Genomic DNA, 17606 nt, shown 5'->3' with positions numbered 1-17606 from the left:
CTTTAACCATTAACTATACAACTTAAGCAAACAGTTGGAGACATTGTGTAAACACTTTATGTAAGACACAAAGATAAAGCTCAGATGTTTAGTCTACGCTACACACGCTTCATGCAAGAAGATCTTCCTCATCGATGATAACCGAGTCGATATACGTCATAGATCAACCACTCTCAGCCTGATGTCATTCTCAAGGCACACTTTCTAACATAAGAATTCATTCACAGTAACTCTCTCTCACCAATATATATATATATATATATATATGCAAAATAAAATCATCTTATCCAATACACATCTCAGCCTTTCACGATCTTTCAAAATGGCCAGCGTCGAAAGTCAAGTGTCAAAGCAGTCCGAAGCTCCCCTCCAAAACGACAATGAGAATGCAGAGCAACTAGCTACCCTCGCAGAAGGCAAAGTCGCCGATGCAGTAAAGGGAACGAGTAGCAGAGATAAGCCACGCAAGGATGATATCAAGATTGAGGACTATACCTCTGATCTTGAAAAGTTCGTCTTAATATATAGCTCGTTCAGGTTATGGAAGCTAATGCCATGCTAGAAAAAAGTCTGAGCAGGCCGAGGCCAGAGAAGAGATCAAGACACAGAGAAAAGCTGGTGTAGATGTTGATGGTAGTCTTGGACAGGGCAGACTGAGCAATGAGGACAACAGCAGCGTCTAATTATTCGTACAAATCCCTTCAATCACCGACGACTTTAAAGATAATCTGCAATTATTATTACATCCACAACTGCTTGAGTCCTATCCCCTGACTGTATAAGGAATAAAAGATTGACAAACATTACTCTATTAACAACAGAATCATGACTTTTATCCTTTTCCAGCCTCCTACCATGATTGTAAATCCTCGCCCCAAAAGTAACAACAAAAGAAATGCCACATTGGGCGAGATCATAACATCATTACAGCCGTATTTCTCCCACGGCCATGGGTATTCGTTCTTTGTGAAATCAAGACAAGCCGAGGAACTTAAGTGCCTTATGGGAGTTGCCTTTTCGCCTCTCGGCCTTATCCTCGAGGAGCGGCATAATCCGTCGGTCTTCTTGATCCCAGTCGCTATCATCAACATACATGGTTAAGATCGACCGAGCATCAGTCGCGGAAGGCTTCCGCTTTGAATATGATCGACTTGGCTTGCTTCTGGAAGACTTTGCTGTCATGACTGTTTCAGCGATGGAAGGGGCTCGACTCGGAACCACGGATGACCCTGATAGTGCTGCTCCCAAAGACGCGCCAAGCGCCGGGGACATGGGCGGGCTATGAGTCGCTGATGGCACGCGTGGGAAAGGGGAGAAGGTCCCTGTGATAGATGGCGGCTTAGACTTCTTTGGGGACGGCTTCTTGGGAGGCTCTCGAGGGACATAGAAATCAGAAGTCTTGGACAGGATCCTCGAGATGGTTGCAATAAAAGTTGCGATTTCTGCATCAGCTGCCGTTGACGTGATGAGGAAGTTGGCCTCAGAAACCGTAACGTCATAGCCAGGACCCGAGTTTTGTGGGAAAGTCTTCCCGAGGCGCCCAACAGGTCCTTGTTCTGGGCCGGTGATGGAGTTTCCACGTAAATGAGTGAATGGAATGCTCTTGCTGCTGGCATCAACAATCTGGGCCACCTTCATCAAATCCACTCCAACAAGCTTTTGAAGAGCCAGCACCGTCGCAAGATGCTCAGGCGGGTATTCAAGGAGAAGATACCTCACCTCTTCGTGAAGGGCAAGATACGTTTCGAGGTGTGGAATAATGAGAGTCGCGAGTAGAAACGAATTCGCAAAAGGATTATCTTTAGCCTGGCTGGCCAAAGGCTGGGCCGTATACGCCTGCATGGCATTGGCAAGAAGGTACCTGCCCAGTGTGAGTTTTAAGCAGCACAAGATGGGGCAGAGTCAAGTACATACCTGAAGTCCAGTCGGCCACTTCGGCTCATACCATTGCATTTTGTTCCTAGCTTCTCAAGCTTTCCTGTGATGACGCAAGTGTAGTCCCTTTCCACACCTCTCTGGGCTCCAATAGCTAGGATCTGGTCGATTCTATGGCAAGGCCCACGGCTATTGTTACTCCCAGTCTCCCAAAAGACTGGGTTCCACAGTCCTTCAAGCTTTGGCAAAAGGCAAAACTGGAACTGCCGGGAGCCTTGAGTTTCTGGAGGGAAGTGTTCCTGGAGGACAGAACGCAGTGAGTTCTGTACAGTGATGGCTGATTCTTGACCATTAATTCGAAGGTCATGAAACTTGCTATCGACATCCGAAACCAGGGGTGGAGGAGTCCGAACTGGTGTTGGAGGTCTTGCAACCTTGAGCTTGGGCACAGTTGGGACAGGCTTCTTGGGCCAGACGGGCTGGTTATATGCGAACGGATCATATTCGTCCGAAAAGATGGATTGGTCGGTGGCAGCTGACTCCTCGTATTGGCTCTCTGCGCAGCTTACGTCTGTGATAGTGTTGGACTCAGGTGTTCCTGGAACCAGAGCATTGCCGTCATCTGTTTCGGAAGTAGGTGAATAAATAGCCACGGGAAATTGACCCATTCTAAGCCCATGGGTGACAGAATTGAGTAAAGGTTCGGGTACCTCCTCCCGGAAGTGCACCACAAGGTCCTCCATAAAGGGCAGTACTGGTTGAAATGTCTCCTTTGGTCCAGAAATGTGCTCGGCATCAGTGCCTCTATCCACGTACGATGCCCGTGCAGGCTTTCGCTTCTTGTCCAATGGGACCGGAGCCACTTTGATGATCGGGACATTGGTTCTCACAATAACAGTTCGGGGTCCCTCTATGTAGCTGCGTCTGTTGGAAACGAGCTCCTTGGGGCTTGTTGTTATTGTTTGTGAATGCCGATGCGCTTTCAACAATTCTGGCTCCGGATCGCTCTCTAGTTGCCGTGCAAGTCCTGAAGTAGCTGCAGAAACACAGAGATCCCGATACCTGGGACTGGCCGGGTAGATTCTGTCCAGAGACTTGACTCGAGACAGAGTTGGGCTGCGGCCTGGAGACCTCATGTCCACTAATGAAGCTTCCCCGTACACGACATTATCTGTGGACGGGATGCTCAAAACGTCGGATCTTGGGCTCAAGCCTTCGAGGGCAGGGGATACAGGGGCGGCCATCAAGCCGTAAGCTTCGCCAATACAGCTGGGAGATGTAAGGAAAGAAGCCCTAGGTGAAGGAGACTGTAGATTGGAAATATCATGATAGATGCGACCTGCAGACCGGTCATAATGCCTCACAGAAAACCGGCAAGCTTGGGGTGAGTAAGAGCAGCCTGGTGCTTCACCAGCTGTACTCCCACCTTCATCTTTATTCGCGGCACCAAAAACAAAGAATGGGGCATCATCTCCGAAGTTGTCCTCGTAGCCGTAGAGCGGCAAGCTGTTACTTCGCGGACGAGGCGTGAGGGTCAAATCGAGTTCATTGGAGGGTTGAAGTGATGCTGTTTGTCGGTCCAAGGCGTCGGCAGCTCGCATAGCTCGTGTTATGGGATCTTCAAGCTCCTGCTCTTGGACACCTTTATCCTTCGGTTGATACATGTCCAGCCTTCTCCAGTCTCTAACTGGATTGTCCAGGCCCACCACTCCATCCTTCACCAGCTGGTTGAATAGCGACTCTGCACGGTAGTAGTCTCCATCTGTTTCGTAGTCCATGATGGCTCTGATACAAAGTGTTCGGGCACTCGGGGTCCCGCCGTTCATAAACACGAGTCGCCTTCCACTTGCTGTTGAACCATGAAGGAAAGCTTGAGCAGCTTCGTAACGAGCTAGTGTGGCCTCGTGTATTTTCTTGACATAAACTCGAATGTCTGAACGGTTTTCTAAGTCCCTATTGGAGATATAATTTTGAATGCTGGGAAGTATCAGAATATGTGGTGAAGTTGGAAGCAGTCGTAGCTGTGTTGATATCGTGTCTACATGGCCTTCGAAGGCAACGACGCTCCCAAGGAGCTTGTTGTCGGTGGACATGATGAACACTCGAGGCGCCACTGATTCGGACGATCTCTTAGTAGAAAAAGGAAATAGTAAACGGGAGAGGTCGAATTAAAGTAAGGGATTGTGCTGATGGGATGCTTGGTCCGTTCGAGGGTGTGAAAGGGAGCAGCCGAGAAACTTTTGGTGTGAAACACGCCCAATTACAAATAAGAAACTCTATCCCATGATTAGTGAGGTCGACATCGGAATGAATAAAGAAATGATCTTACAAGGGTATTTCTCAAGTTGAATGATAAAATGCGCTCAGATATGAGACGTGATGAATGTAATTAAAGATCCCGGCCTGGGGAGGAGAGAGGGTGAAGAAAAGAATGCTCGTTCACGAAAGGCAAGAAATGGAAGAGGAGGAGTAGGGACTTTGAGGCAAGTGCCATCGGGATGTAAACTAGAAAGAACGACCTGGAAGTTGGAGGCAGCTACGACTAATATCTAATCTAAGGCAGGTGCAGGTGGTGCAAGTGGTGCATGCTCTTCGAAGCTGCAGGTCAGGTCGCCAGTCTTCTCCACTGCCAACGGATACCGACTCCTATAATTCCACTCCAACTCGTTCATCAGTCTCCATACTAGGCCCAGGATTTCAGGTTGTTGTTGAACCCTGTAAGAATCGGGCTACCGCAGCAAAAAAGCAAGCCACTCTAGCGATTTACTGAGAATCTGTTGGGTCTCCATACATCCACGAACGAGCCCCGACGAACGAACAGCATAGAGACACCGAGACCCATCCCGCCAGTTAATCACTCGTCACTGCAGGGTTGCTTTTGGGCTTGTTTAGCCTCCTGAGGGAGCCAAAAAGAACAATGCCGATACGAACTGGATGGGAGGTCCAAGCTTCGAGGTCCATATCAAGGTCCATTTCCGTGCTGTTGGAGTGCCAATCCTATCACAGCCGGCTGGGTTATCAGACTGACTGGGACGGGACTGGCCTGCTCGCAACTTGGAACCAAGCTATCGGGCACCTGCAGTAATTCTCCCTTACCGCCAACGTATCTACCGAGTATGCAGTGAGACCACTCAGCATACGTAGCACCAATACACAAGGTAGCGAGGTCCTTGCGTGTCGTGCGTCTGGGGCAGAGAAACTGTTTGCTCAAATTACAGGGATCGACAGCACCCATGTCCCATGTTCCATGTTGCAGCTCACGGCCCAGTCCCACAATGCAAGGGCTCCCGTCAAGGATATTCCATGATCCAGGATCTGGTCTAGGCCCAGCTGAGACGCATTATCCCTTCATGATGTCTTCAACTCATGTATGTATAGATTTCGGTCGCGATTAGGTCATGCACAATAGAGCTGACCCCTCTATAACATATCATATCGCCGACAGCCATTATCATTTATTCGGTTGTTATTACCCGATCCCTCTCAAGACTCAAGCCCCAAAAGAAATATTAAGCTAAAACATGAAACACAGAAACCGGAAATAGCTGTCGCACGTTGTAGGTAGTTGGCATTGGACACTGAGCGTATTGCAGCCTCTCATGTCATACTAGCCAGCCCATTTTCAGCTTCCACGCAAAACCCTCAAGCTGACTGAGTCGTCTTAAGCTGGCATTTTACTGCTGCTACACACGATACAGGGCGAGGAAGCGACCGGCTCGAATCCTATTTGTCAAGCGTTGCACGGCAAGGGGGGTCATTGCAGTGTTTGCTATTTCAATTACCACAAGGGCTTCGACTCAATCTTGAACTAATCAATGGAAAAGGGAAAGCAAGGTAAGGAAATACATACATCAAGCCTTGTGGATAGCTTCTGGCAATGTGGGCCATTCAATACACCGTCGATCCCCCCACGTCAATTAACGGGTTTCAAATTCTATTTTGGCCATCATCTTCCGAAAATCCGAAATTCTCAAATGGCAATCGTTGGCCCAAATCCACAATGCTCATCAGCATGCAAAATGGGGCGGTACTAGGCGGTTGAGCTTTGAATCTAAGGTCCTGGTAATTACCTCATTCACCGTATACAGGTGGTGCTCAGCGCCATCCGCGGTAGTCTATACAAGACGTAGTAGGTGACTGCAACTATCGAACAGACTTTTAGCGTCGTAATGATATCTGAATCAGTCATATGTCTCGCGATCCCACTAGATCCTTTCGACAAGGGTAGCATTGACATCAACCTCGAGACGCTTCGCACCGCGCGGCTATTTGACCCCCCCACTTACCGTTGTTTGCTTGATAGTGTGACCTGCCAAGTCCTAGAAAGACAAAGGAAACGACTTCAGAACCACTTGATGATAGCTTTGGACGCAGCAATACTAGTCATCGATCCTCCTTGGACCATCTTGGACCAGACCGAACAACGATTGTTTCGTGATTGTCAGAAGGAGGGTTGGGAGTTTGGAGTATGATCCCGTCTTGCAGCAGCACCTTACGATCCTGCAGAAGCCAAGCATACTGCGAACTGTTGCTGCTCATGCAGTGCACGCTGGTAGAGAGCAATGGGTTCCGACTGTTCGGACTAGGGGCCTGCATGTCTTACTAGATCGAAGTTTGGCAGGCATCGTCATAACGCGTGCCATGCCTGTGGCTTATGGCTATCGTTTCAATTCAGCATACTAACTTTTCTCATATACGACCCATCTCCCACAGAACATGGCTTATGCTCGTTCTGACAATGATCACTCACAAATGACGCCGATGTGGGTAGAAAGGGGACGTATTTCCCTTTCCCCGGAAAACATAACACAGCACATACCGATTATGTTTTTATGAATACTGTGAACTAACATGTATACTCGGCGTGACAACGGATCCACTTGGGAACACAATCGTCACTGAACAGGGTCCAGGATACTTGCGAGGCGGAGAATGGACAGCCAGGGACAGCGTCCTCCATACGCAAACTTAACAAATTTGCAATCTTGGGGAGTGGCCAGGATGTTTGAGTATATCACGCTCGTGACCAAGGGGGCCAGTCTTGGCCGATAGAGATCGGACGTTGGATTTACAGTGCATGAAGAAAGCTGAGTAGATCATAGAATGAATGGTACGGTGACATTGAAGATCTGGAAAAGATCTTCATTGACCAGCTGGGTGCCATTATTGTTGACAAACCTCAGGCTTGTGGCTTGTGGTAAACTTCAAAGTTAAAGTTGCCCGTGTAAGCCACGGGAACTTCGAAGCTCAAAACGGGAATCAGGTTCGTTTAATGAATTGTGCTACTTCACGGTTTCACAGGACGAAATTTTGAGTTCAAGTCCGGCAGCAATCCCTAACACCAGGCTGAGTGCATCAGTGAGTGCTTGACACACCCGCCGTCTTTGCTCTGTGTTGCGTTTGAACAAAACAACATCAGTGTGCAAGGGAGGTGCTCTGTGTTTTTAGCCGTCTTCAGCTATACCAGCGCTTTGTGGGTTTAGGTAAAGCTGTGTTTGCATATCTCCTACGGGATAGACCCTGCAATGCCGGCAGACAATTGCTAGAAAGCAAACTATCACCACTGTTTGTTATGGCCAGAGCTTTGCGGCTGAATAAAAAGCAAGCACCACGGATAATTAAAACGTGACGAGTATGTGATGCGCTGGGGATCAAATCCTGTCATTTGTGATAACAGATTTCATCACTTGCCATGCCCCTGTTACCTAGAAATTCACTTCCTTTTTCTTCACAGCTTATCGATGTACCCCAGTTCAAGGAATTAGTGGCCAACACGTCAGAGCCATATGAGACATATTCCTCTTTGGTGTAGCCATGGTCCTTCTGGTTGGCCATTGGCATTAAGTCTTAAAAATGAACACAAGGCGGCATACAAGGTTAGTTTCTAGTGTTTGTATCTGCACATGGAAACGGAGAGGTGCCGCCAATACAGGCCACTGTCTGAGAGCACTTGCACACGGAGTCTAAGACACGCAGGACACGATCCAGGCTATCGTGGCTCGGAACAGCGAGTTCAGACCTATGGTTACACGGCTTGGATGCGGCTTTCCGTCGTATGTTCCGCAGACAAAGTTGAGCTGAAATTCTGTGGCACGGTACGGAACTCATGGCAAGTGTTTCAGGTGCTTGAGCAACACCAGACCGACCGTGAGAAAGACGGCCGTCAGAGCCCAACTATTCTGAAAGGTGGGAAAGCCATGTCAGTCTTGCTATTGTCTAGTCGTCCATGAGTTCTGCTAGCTCAGCTTCTTCCTCGGCCGTCAACAAATTACCGCACTTCTCCTCTTCTTCCTTTTTGGGTTCTGCAGCCTTCTGGATCTTGACAACGACCTCGTCAAGCTCAGACTTCCCTAGCGGCCATGTGCGGACAGTACCGTCGATACTAACACTGCAAACCTTGCGAGGGGTACCGTCGGTATCCTGGAGCAGAACGAGGTCTGTAACTTCTTCGTAATGGCCAACCAATGTGCAGTATAGTTTACCAGATGAACGGTCCCAGACCTTGACATTCTCATCGCGGCCTGCCGTGATGACCCATTGGTCTGTTACGAGAACACCTCGCACATAGTCCCCATGTGTGAGCGTGTCATCAGCGACAAAGCTCCTTGAACGGGCCAGGCATTTTGCAGTTCCGTCAGCACTGGCAGTCCAGAGATCAGCATCCTCACTCATTTGGTCAAAGACAAGTCGGTAAATGCTGGTCTCGTGTTCCTGAATGGTAAGTCGCTCAGCATCGGGGCGGTCGGAGAAAGATTCGGGCAGCTGCTTGTAACTGTCCAGGGTGACCTTCCACCGTCGGATATGCGGGTCGCTACCTGCGCTGGCAAATACGACAGTGGTAGGATCGCTGAGCACAGGATCGATGGCAAGATGCTGGACGGCAAGCATTGTCGTAGTGGGATCTTGCAGGGTATGTAGTCGTTTGCCTGACTCTACGTCCCAGACGAAAATCTTCTTGTCGGCACCTCCGCTGATGAGAATGTGCTTGCCTGAGACGGTAGCACAGATGATGGTCTTTACAAAGTCGTCATGGCCGCTGAACTTGCGGCCAGGTTTGGCGGTCTCAATATCCCATGACCAGATGTCCTTGTCCCACGAACCGGCAAAAACAGTCTTGTATTCTTGACCTCCTGTTGCGAGGCAAGTTACAGGGGCCTTTGGTCCACGGTAAGTCGTTTTGGTCTCCGAGGTCTATAAATGGTTAGTACTTGTATTTTCGTGAGAGTATCCAGACATACCTCGAGGTTAATTCGACGAACAGCGCCAGCAGACTCAGCGATGAACACAGAAGTGAGAGGTGCAGCAGGATCTGGGACAGCTGCCAGAATCTTGGACTTCATAACTACAGGGTCGCCATTTTTGTTGCTTGCCTTGGCAGCCTTGCGTTGCCGCGAAGCTTGAACAGCACTGTAGGTTGGGTTGGTTATAGCTTTGTAATAGGAGATACGATTGTACATACTCTGTCTCGAAGAAGTGATCACGGTCTGCAGATTGCATTTCAAAGACCAAGTATTAAACGTGTTATAGAAACAGGTTCTTGTACTGAGACACAATACAAGCCCAAGTGGTAGATACTGTGCTTGTCGTGAGTCTAACTCAAGGTATTATCTCTTGATCTAGGTTAGGTTAGTAGGCAACCATAAAATAGTTGGAGATATTGGATTTGAGTGGGAGGTGAATTTCAGTGGAGCTATCCCCTGTAACGGTGCGGGGTCTTTCCGCGACTTTAATTGCGACGCGCTCAGACGCGTCTCCCAGAGAAACGCCTGTCCCACTTCTAAACCAACTATCACCCATCATCGATCGCCCTTTTTCTAACATAGCAAATATTCCATTGCTCGTTGATTTGAACGACTAGAACAACATCACATCGACGACTATGGACTCGACAATCGCCTCTAAACCACGGCCTCGGCCCGCCCATACACAAGGAACTACTCGCTGCGCCTACACTCCCGATGGAACTCGTCTCGTCACAGTCGGTTCCAACAACACGATTCGTCTCTACAAAACAGGATCTGATGGAGAACCGATCAATATCGATGATTGTCAGGAACAGAACATGGCTGTTGCCGCTGGTGACGAGTTCTTCGTCGTTGGTTCTGAAGATGGCACCGTCAGTTTATACTCCCTCGAGACTCATACCTTTGAGCGCTTCCTTACCCGAACTGTGCTGCCAATTCGCGATGTTGCATTGTCTAGCGATCGTCAATGGTGCGCCGTGGCAAGTGATGAGTTGAGCGTCAAGATTGTAAACACAAAGGACATCACACAGGTCAAGCACCTTCGAGAGCATGCCCGCGCTGTACGAAATGTTAGCTTCGATCCTCAGGGGCGGTTGGTTGCACTTTCTGGCACCGATGGAATCGTTTACGTATATTCTCTCACAGCCGAAGAGCCAGAGCTGATTCGAAAGGTGGATGGTATCATTGGCGCTATCGACGGAGACAGCGAGACCTCAACACGCGTTGCATGGCATCCAGACGGTAGAGCATTTGCCGTACCGACACCCGTTCGAGACATCCAGATCATCTCCAAGAATGATTGGGAGAAACAAAGAACTTTCGCCAACGGGCATTTATCTGATATCACTGCCATCGCCTGGTCGCCCAATGGTGCCTTGTTGGTGTCAGCGAGCAAAGACGGAAAGGTCCTCATCTGGGAAACCAAGACACAGTCCGTCATTGCAAGATACGACTACTCTAATGTCATTGACATTGTGTGGCACCCTACCAAGAACATCGTCTCCTTTACAACTACTGATGGTGAAGTCTACATCTACCCAGACTTCCTGACAGACCAGTTCTCGCCTCTGTTAAAATTGGCCACACAACCCGCCCCCTTCATCCACGACCCTCTTGCCGAGTTATCTGTGAACCGAAGACCGCCCCCAGTCAACGGCCAGAAGCAACAGGGTCTGCCAACGAGACCCCGAAGGGAGTCACTTGGAAGTCTCGACTCATTTCTGGAAGGCGGAGATGGATATGGCGATGATGACTTCGTGGAGGACGATGACGGCGCTGGATACACTGTTGGACAAGGCCAGAAACGACCCCGGGACGGTGATGATGGCTATGGTACCTCAAATAAGCGTCGCCATATGCTTGAGCCTCAATATCATGAAGCATTCCAACCAGGAGCGACTCCCTGGCGAGGGAACCGCAAGTACCTTTGTCTGAACCTGATTGGTTTCGTCTGGACAGTTGATCAGGACTCACACCACACCGTTACAGTTGAGTTCTACGATCACGAACTCCATCGAGACTTTCACTTTAGCGATACCTTCCTCTACGATAAAGCCTGCCTGGCTGAGCATGGCACACTCTTCTCATGCCCACCTAAAGATGATGCCCCTGCAGTCATATTTTACCGACCACACGAGACATGGACGCAACGACATGACTGGCGCATTGAATTGCCCAAGGACGAAGCTGTGACGGCCATGTCTTTGAGTGAGTCTTTTATTACAGTCACAACGAGTGCCAACTACGTACGTGTATACACCCTGTTCGGCATGCCATATCGCGTATATCGACCCAAGAGCACACCGATGGTGACATGTGCAAGCTGGAGAGATTATGTATTGACTATGGGTAATGGACCCATGGGCGCCGATGGTAATACTCGCCTTCTATACACCATTGAGAATGTCAAGAGAGATGAGATTTGCCAGAATGAGGATACAGTAGCACTACCTGAGGGCGCCACACTGAAGAGCGTCTTCTTCTCGGACAACGGTGTAAGTTTTCTCTGTAGGACTGATTATAAGGAACCAGACTGACCACGATCCAGGACCCCTGTATCTACGACTCAACAGGCACTCTACTTACACTTCTTCACTGGCGCCAGCCATCAAGGGCATCATGGGTGCCTCTTCTAGACACGAAATTGATGGACCGTCTAGCATCAGGCCGCAAGAACGAGTCCTACTTTCCTATTGCAGTGGCCGATAACAAGTTCCACTGCATCATTCTCAAGGGTGGTGACCAGTACCCCTATTTCCCTCGTCCACTTCTGTCTGAGTTCGATTTCTCCATCCCTATAGCAACAGCACCTAAGACCTCGAAGCGAAAAGCCCGAGAAGGATCTGAGGATCTTGACATGGGCGATGGCGATGAAGATAAGGACGATGAAGATGATGGCTCTGCAGAAACTCGTAAGCTCGAGCAGCAGTTCATGCTTCATAACGTGGGGGCAGCTCAGCTCCGAGATCTTATGGAGGCTACATCAGGCAGCCACGCATTACGCTCGCAGCTCTCACGCCTTGAACTCGAAATCGATAAGACTCTTCTACAACTCCTGGCGGTTGAGTGTCGTGAAGGCGAAGAGCGAGGCATGCGGGCATTGGAGATGGTACAGCTCATGCGGGATCGTACAGGCCGCATGATGGACGCTGCTGGTAAAGTGGCAGAGAGATATGGAAGGACGATCTTGGGAGAAAAGATTCGTGAGTTTGGTGAGAAACGGGTTGGAGGACTGGAAGACGATGAATTTCCATAGTGTCAAATATGACCCTGGACGAGGTCGTGATATGGATTTGGATTATGTATAGCATTGGAGGAGCATAGGATCTTGTCGTTCGGGTTCGAATATGACAGATAATGAACATCATATATCAAGAAAGACCAATTGTCTCTTCATTTCAAGCTCTGTTGTGGCTATCGCTGAGAAATCACGATTTCGATATGAAGTGAGTGATGGCCTCCTGTCCTTTCCATTGCAACTGTTGGAAAGCAGACTCATCATGTTATTCAATGTCTCAAAAAGACACTACACTGCTAATCGAAATTATTGCCGACTCAGCTGATATGCCTACATAACCTACATAACCTAGGGGAGGCAAGAAAACTTCGGCCCTCTATCATAAGTGTTGAGAAGACTTGGGTAAGTTTAGTATATCTTGATAGACATTTAGACCAGTGAGCTTAACGTCAGAAGCTCTCTTGCCCCCCGGGGACAACCTATTTCTCACCCATTGAAACCATGGCGAGTCATGGTAGCTTCAATATATATGGAAACTAGAACTGCTAAGTGCTTCGAAATTGCCACTGGCCGAGCTTCCTCTAATAACTATGTATCTCTATAACTTGTATTCATATCAAGTTGGTGTCTCAAAATACTCACGAAATAGTCAATTCATTCTGTGCCCAAGAGGAGTTAATACTCAGGGGTTGACAGTTGTTGCCAATACATGGATGTACCATGTCGAGTATTTCTAATCATATCAAAATTTTGCTCTCCCCTTGTGGAAATGCGACGGATGTTGTACCCGCGGGAGTCGATGTCGATCATGATACCCTGAAAGTTTTGACTATTTTTTTTTCTCCCGTCAGCAAGCAACGTTGAACTGTCGGAGATACAGTAGACGCAACGTGTGCTAGGCGTGGCTTCGCACCCGGTCCGGCCGAAAGAGAAGGAATTCCAAAAGAAGGAAAAAATCGTGAACAGAGATTTTTCTGTTGACAAGGCGTCATGGATAGAGTAACATCGTTAGTGTGCACGGGTTCAGTGTCAAACGATAGTGTCTTGGTCTTTGATGAACCAGGTATTGCAGCAAAATCAACTGCCGAAGTCCAAGCAAAGCTAGCCTTTTACCAGCATGTGAGTCGAAAACATGTTCATTCCCTGTACAAATTCTGAGGAAACGGCCCAAAGGTCGGATATGGCGAGCGTCCAAGGCATTTCGGCCGGAGGCGCCCATCCCAAAAGGTCGAGCTAATACCGACAGACAGGGTCAGATTTCGGAATACGGCCCATATCAGCATAGATTTGTAGTGAAAGCGGAGTGGCTCAGGTACGCGGCGAATATGAAGTGCCATAAAACCTGCCATCGGAGGAACCGATACTGTCCCTTGGATCGTTCTCGAACATTTCGATAACCACAGAACCTGTTAGCGCTCATGCAGTTTCTGTCGTGCATAACACGGCCAACTTCAAGTTGGTACTACAGCAGGGAGTGACGTGCGCTGCCCTGTCATCCATGTTCTCGGGTTTTGAACATGAGCCGAAATGCATCCCTGTTTCAGCCCGTTCCCCTTTTATTATCATCCCGTTTCAGACAGAGCGCCACAGCCATGTCCGACGCCCGATGAGAAGAGTTGAACAAGTTTATTACAAGATAAGCAGTCATGATTTCATGCGTAATCTGGGAAAACGTTAACCGTGTCCTGAATCGCGAATGCCTAGCTAGATGCCACTAGTCAGTCATCAAAGATTGAAGCTCGATACGCTGGGATCTTGCATCAGGGGACGGGACGATCTGGTCGTGCAAACTGGGGAAGTGATAGACGCTTTGCTCTTTGTACTGGGCCTGAGACGCATCAAGTATCGCAGAGATGATGGGCCCAGTCCAACAAAAGGACAAAGTGCTCTACGGATGAGAACCACGTCGTATGGGTGTCAGGTTAAGTCTGATCCTGCATTCTCATCATTTCAATGTCTCATCAAATAGCAATATATCCTATTGTGAGAGCAGCTGACAGAAGATGTAGTGCAAGATTCAGGTGTAGTTCCTGTGCCCGTATATTTATCAAGGCAAAATGCCAGAACTGCATTTCGATCCTCCAACGGGGTCGTACATAGTCTGTCAGTTCCGAGTTCTGCCTGAACAGATATTGAGGGACCGAACATTATCGGGTTGCTGTTGAAGTCGGCTCTATGACAACTCCCTGCAGTAGACGCCTTATGAGCTCCTCCTCAGGGACTTGTATTCTAAAAATGCTGTTAAAAGGACCCAATTCATCGGTCCGAGGCTTGGCATCCCACTCTTTTCAGGATGGTGGTCTGTGGTGAGCTTTGGGTTCGCTGGCTGAAGCTGGTGGCGAACCGGCGTCAAATCTTAAATGGTCTGAAGTCGAATTTGAGCCGTGGTTTGCTCGCAGTGGGGGCTTGTGGCTCTAAGATGGAGGCCTTGAATGCAGTGGTGTTGCCATTTGGTACACTTTACCTAAGTTACGGGCCTGTTGTGGAACGCTCCCACGATTATCCAAAATTTATATTATTGGAAATTTGAAATGAACAGGGTGCCGTTGTTGAGTTGTTGGTTCTTCAAATTGCTAATGTCGTGAAGCTCAACATTGAAGCAGATGCGCGAGGTTGAGAGCCGTACTGGCATTGATTGGTTGCTGATATCAGAACATGTTGTAAAGTCGGGGGCGTGTACAGTCTACATGAGTCAAGAGCCTGTGACTTTTAACTCAATAGCTACCTGCAGTGAACCCTGTAGATTGTTAACCTTTGGAAATAATAAGGTCAAATTGCTGTCGATCAAATTCAAATCGGTTAGAGACAAATGACCTTCGTACGCGAAACGGGGACAAACAGCCTATCAAAGCTTGATCTGTACTTGTCAACACACAAAATGTTTGGTCCCCTATAATCTAGACATCAGCCGGAGTTGGAGCTCACAGGCTCGGTTTCCCTTTGAAGCTGAAAATTCTTCATTCCGCGGTTGTCACTGGCTCTCGCTATCACCGGAGCTAGAGATCATGGGCCTGAGGCGGGAAAGTTTTCGGGACTGAACAGCATAGTGTAGTAAGCATTCAAATTGAATGAGAACGAGTCATCATCATCTCACAAATCGCCAGCTCGGTTATGTTCAACCGTTGATGATGCTACATACCTGTTGCGGGGAAAGCTGATGCATTGACGGCATTTGTTCAAAGCCCGGTCGATGATATTCGCAAAGACCCATGTGCCCCATTAGACAACAAACTTAAAATGCCAACCTGTTGGATCTGTGGAGCTGTTACACGAGAAACTGATTAATCGGGAGGATCTAGAACACAGTAGTTATAATAAACGATTGCGATGTGTTTAGAGTGTTGCTGGTGTTTGCCCATGCTTAGCAAGTTGTGGAACATTGGTGAGCCTATTCCAAGACGAGAGGATTAAAATCCACTTATCAGGCGTCATTCTGAGAATAGTTACTCAAGGAACCTCAAGAGAACACACGAAGAAATTCTGAATGCCCGTTTAAGAATCAAGCTTAGGACCTGTCAAACGACAAGGTTGCAGGTTCCGGACGCTGTGGGCAACGGTCGGTCTCTGTCGGCCGTTGACAGAGAACGTGGTAGTTTGCTTTTTGGGATCCCGCTTTGATCCCCTGGCTTGTGTTTTTTTCGTCTGGTCCTGGCCTGGATACTAGCTAGGGGAAGTTGTCCGAGATGCAGCCATAGATTTGGTTGTTGAGGCCAACAGACGCCATCGCCAAGGGTTGACTAGCGGAGAGAGCTAAGGCCCTTGATCACAGTTGAAGTGGCTCGCGGATCGTCATAACTTCGACAAGCTGTCTGCAGGGATGGTTTCTCTAGGCGATTTCTGACTCTGTGGGCTTGAATCAGTCCCGAACGCCTCACCTTAAAGAGTCGGGTACAACATATGAGTTTGGATGTTGAAGCGGTATCTGTATCTTGGTAAACTTTGTGTGTTTCATTGCGGATGAGGAGCGGAACTACGTTGAGATGTAAGCTCTTTGGATGGACATGAAGGCTGAGTTGATATTAGCGTTAAGAATGGAAGCACCCAAGCCAAGTACCTTACAACGGGAAGGAAGCACGGGGCACGGCCGCACGGCCGCACGGGCGACGGGCCACGGAGTAGAAGCCGGACCACGGGCAGGAAAGCACGGAGCACACAGAGGTCTTGCATCTGATAGGCTGGGGAACTTTGGGAAAGAAAGTGCACCTGTCTCCTGCCCAGCTAGGAAATCAGAGACTGCTTTTAAGGACTTTCAGTGAAGCCAATGTTTAGCACCTTCCAGTGGTAAAGCCAAGAGGAACAAAAGAACCTCACCTAGCCCGACGAAAGGGAAGGAGCTTACCTAGGTAATAGTAATCTCGAATGAAGGACGAGAATCATGTGACATCTGTCTGTGCCTGCATTAGTTACGTTCAAAGTCAAAGTCGGAGCAAAAAGCACACCACCAAGATATTCGAATATTCCTAGAGGCTATTCATCAGATAGGGAGAGGCTCGACTCCGTACTAGAAGATGCACAATTCTTAGAGCCCCTTTCATTCGTTCAACCACCAACACAAACTCTTCGGTTACCATTTGCGGAAACTGTACCCAGCTGGACAAGGGTCGACCAACAGGGAGACTTGTTGAGCCAGGGTCATCCGGGCCGTCCATGTTGATTCAGATCCATTCCCCATTTACCCAACCGGTTCACTGCTAGAGCCCGCCCTGCCGCCATCTCGTCTCTTCGATGCACTATCTCGCGATCCTGGAGAGGACTTCTATCAAGTGCTGCAACATCGCCCTCACCGTGGTACCACATGCGGAGCCCTGTCATGCTTAAGAACTAGCAGAGGGTCCGAGCAAAGATTGACCTGAGATGATGATACTCCTTACTGCTTCTTGTATCCCGTAATTACGCATTATGATGAAGACTAGCGGTTTGTTGCAGAACCAGAGAAGAGTATTCTGTATGTCCAATGACGATTGATGTCTTCCACATGTCGGTATTGGTTCATTATCACGTACCATCAGAGCTATTACTTCTTATGGCATGGACAACGATCATGCACCACCTTTCCGATTTCTCAACGCGGCTTTGCTTCCGACTAAATGATCGACCCTCAGAGACCCATCATATGCAGCAACGTTGAGGCTTTTTCTATAGTTTTTGACCACGAGGCTCTCGGATTCAGGCACGGAGAAAGGAAAACCTTTTGAGCTTTTGATGGGGACGATCAATATAGTACCCAGTCACGAGCCACGCCTTCTAAG

General features: G+C 48.6%; 4 protein-coding genes; 2 read left to right on the top strand and 2 right to left on the bottom strand.

The window, feature by feature from the left end:
- Positions 1-322: 322 nt before the first annotated feature.
- On the top strand, positions 323-683 carry FFUJ_08327 (uncharacterized protein; the record flags this gene model as incomplete). XM_023580985.1 has 2 exons in its annotated part: positions 323-510; positions 563-683. 2 exons carry the CDS (start codon positions 323-325, stop codon positions 681-683), a joined length of 309 nt encoding a protein of 102 aa, XP_023433664.1.
- A 289-nt stretch (positions 684-972) lies between these two features.
- On the bottom strand, positions 973-3968 carry FFUJ_08328 (uncharacterized protein; the record flags this gene model as incomplete). XM_023580984.1 has 2 exons in its annotated part: positions 973-1861; positions 1915-3968. 2 exons carry the CDS (start codon positions 3966-3968, stop codon positions 973-975), a joined length of 2943 nt encoding a protein of 980 aa, XP_023433663.1.
- Positions 3969-8091: 4123 nt separating this feature from the next.
- Positions 8092-9372, bottom strand: FFUJ_08329 (related to transcriptional repressor rco-1; the record flags this gene model as incomplete). XM_023580982.1 has 3 exons in its annotated part: positions 8092-9066; positions 9114-9282; positions 9335-9372. The coding sequence occupies 3 exons, from the start codon at positions 9370-9372 to the stop codon at positions 8092-8094; spliced, it is 1182 nt and encodes a 393-aa protein (XP_023433662.1).
- A 382-nt stretch (positions 9373-9754) lies between these two features.
- Positions 9755-12375, top strand: FFUJ_08330 (probable sepB protein; the record flags this gene model as incomplete). XM_023580981.1 has 2 exons in its annotated part: positions 9755-11614; positions 11668-12375. 2 exons carry the CDS (start codon positions 9755-9757, stop codon positions 12373-12375), a joined length of 2568 nt encoding a protein of 855 aa, XP_023433661.1.
- Between the last annotated feature and the right edge of the window lie 5231 nt (positions 12376-17606).

This window comes from Fusarium fujikuroi, chromosome FFUJ_chr07 (assembly GCF_900079805.1).
Source record: "Fusarium fujikuroi IMI 58289 draft genome, chromosome FFUJ_chr07".
NCBI lineage: Eukaryota > Fungi > Ascomycota > Sordariomycetes > Hypocreales > Nectriaceae > Fusarium > Fusarium fujikuroi.
Note: the sequence above shows the minus strand (reverse complement) of the source record. Positions and strands in the feature narration are given on the sequence as shown.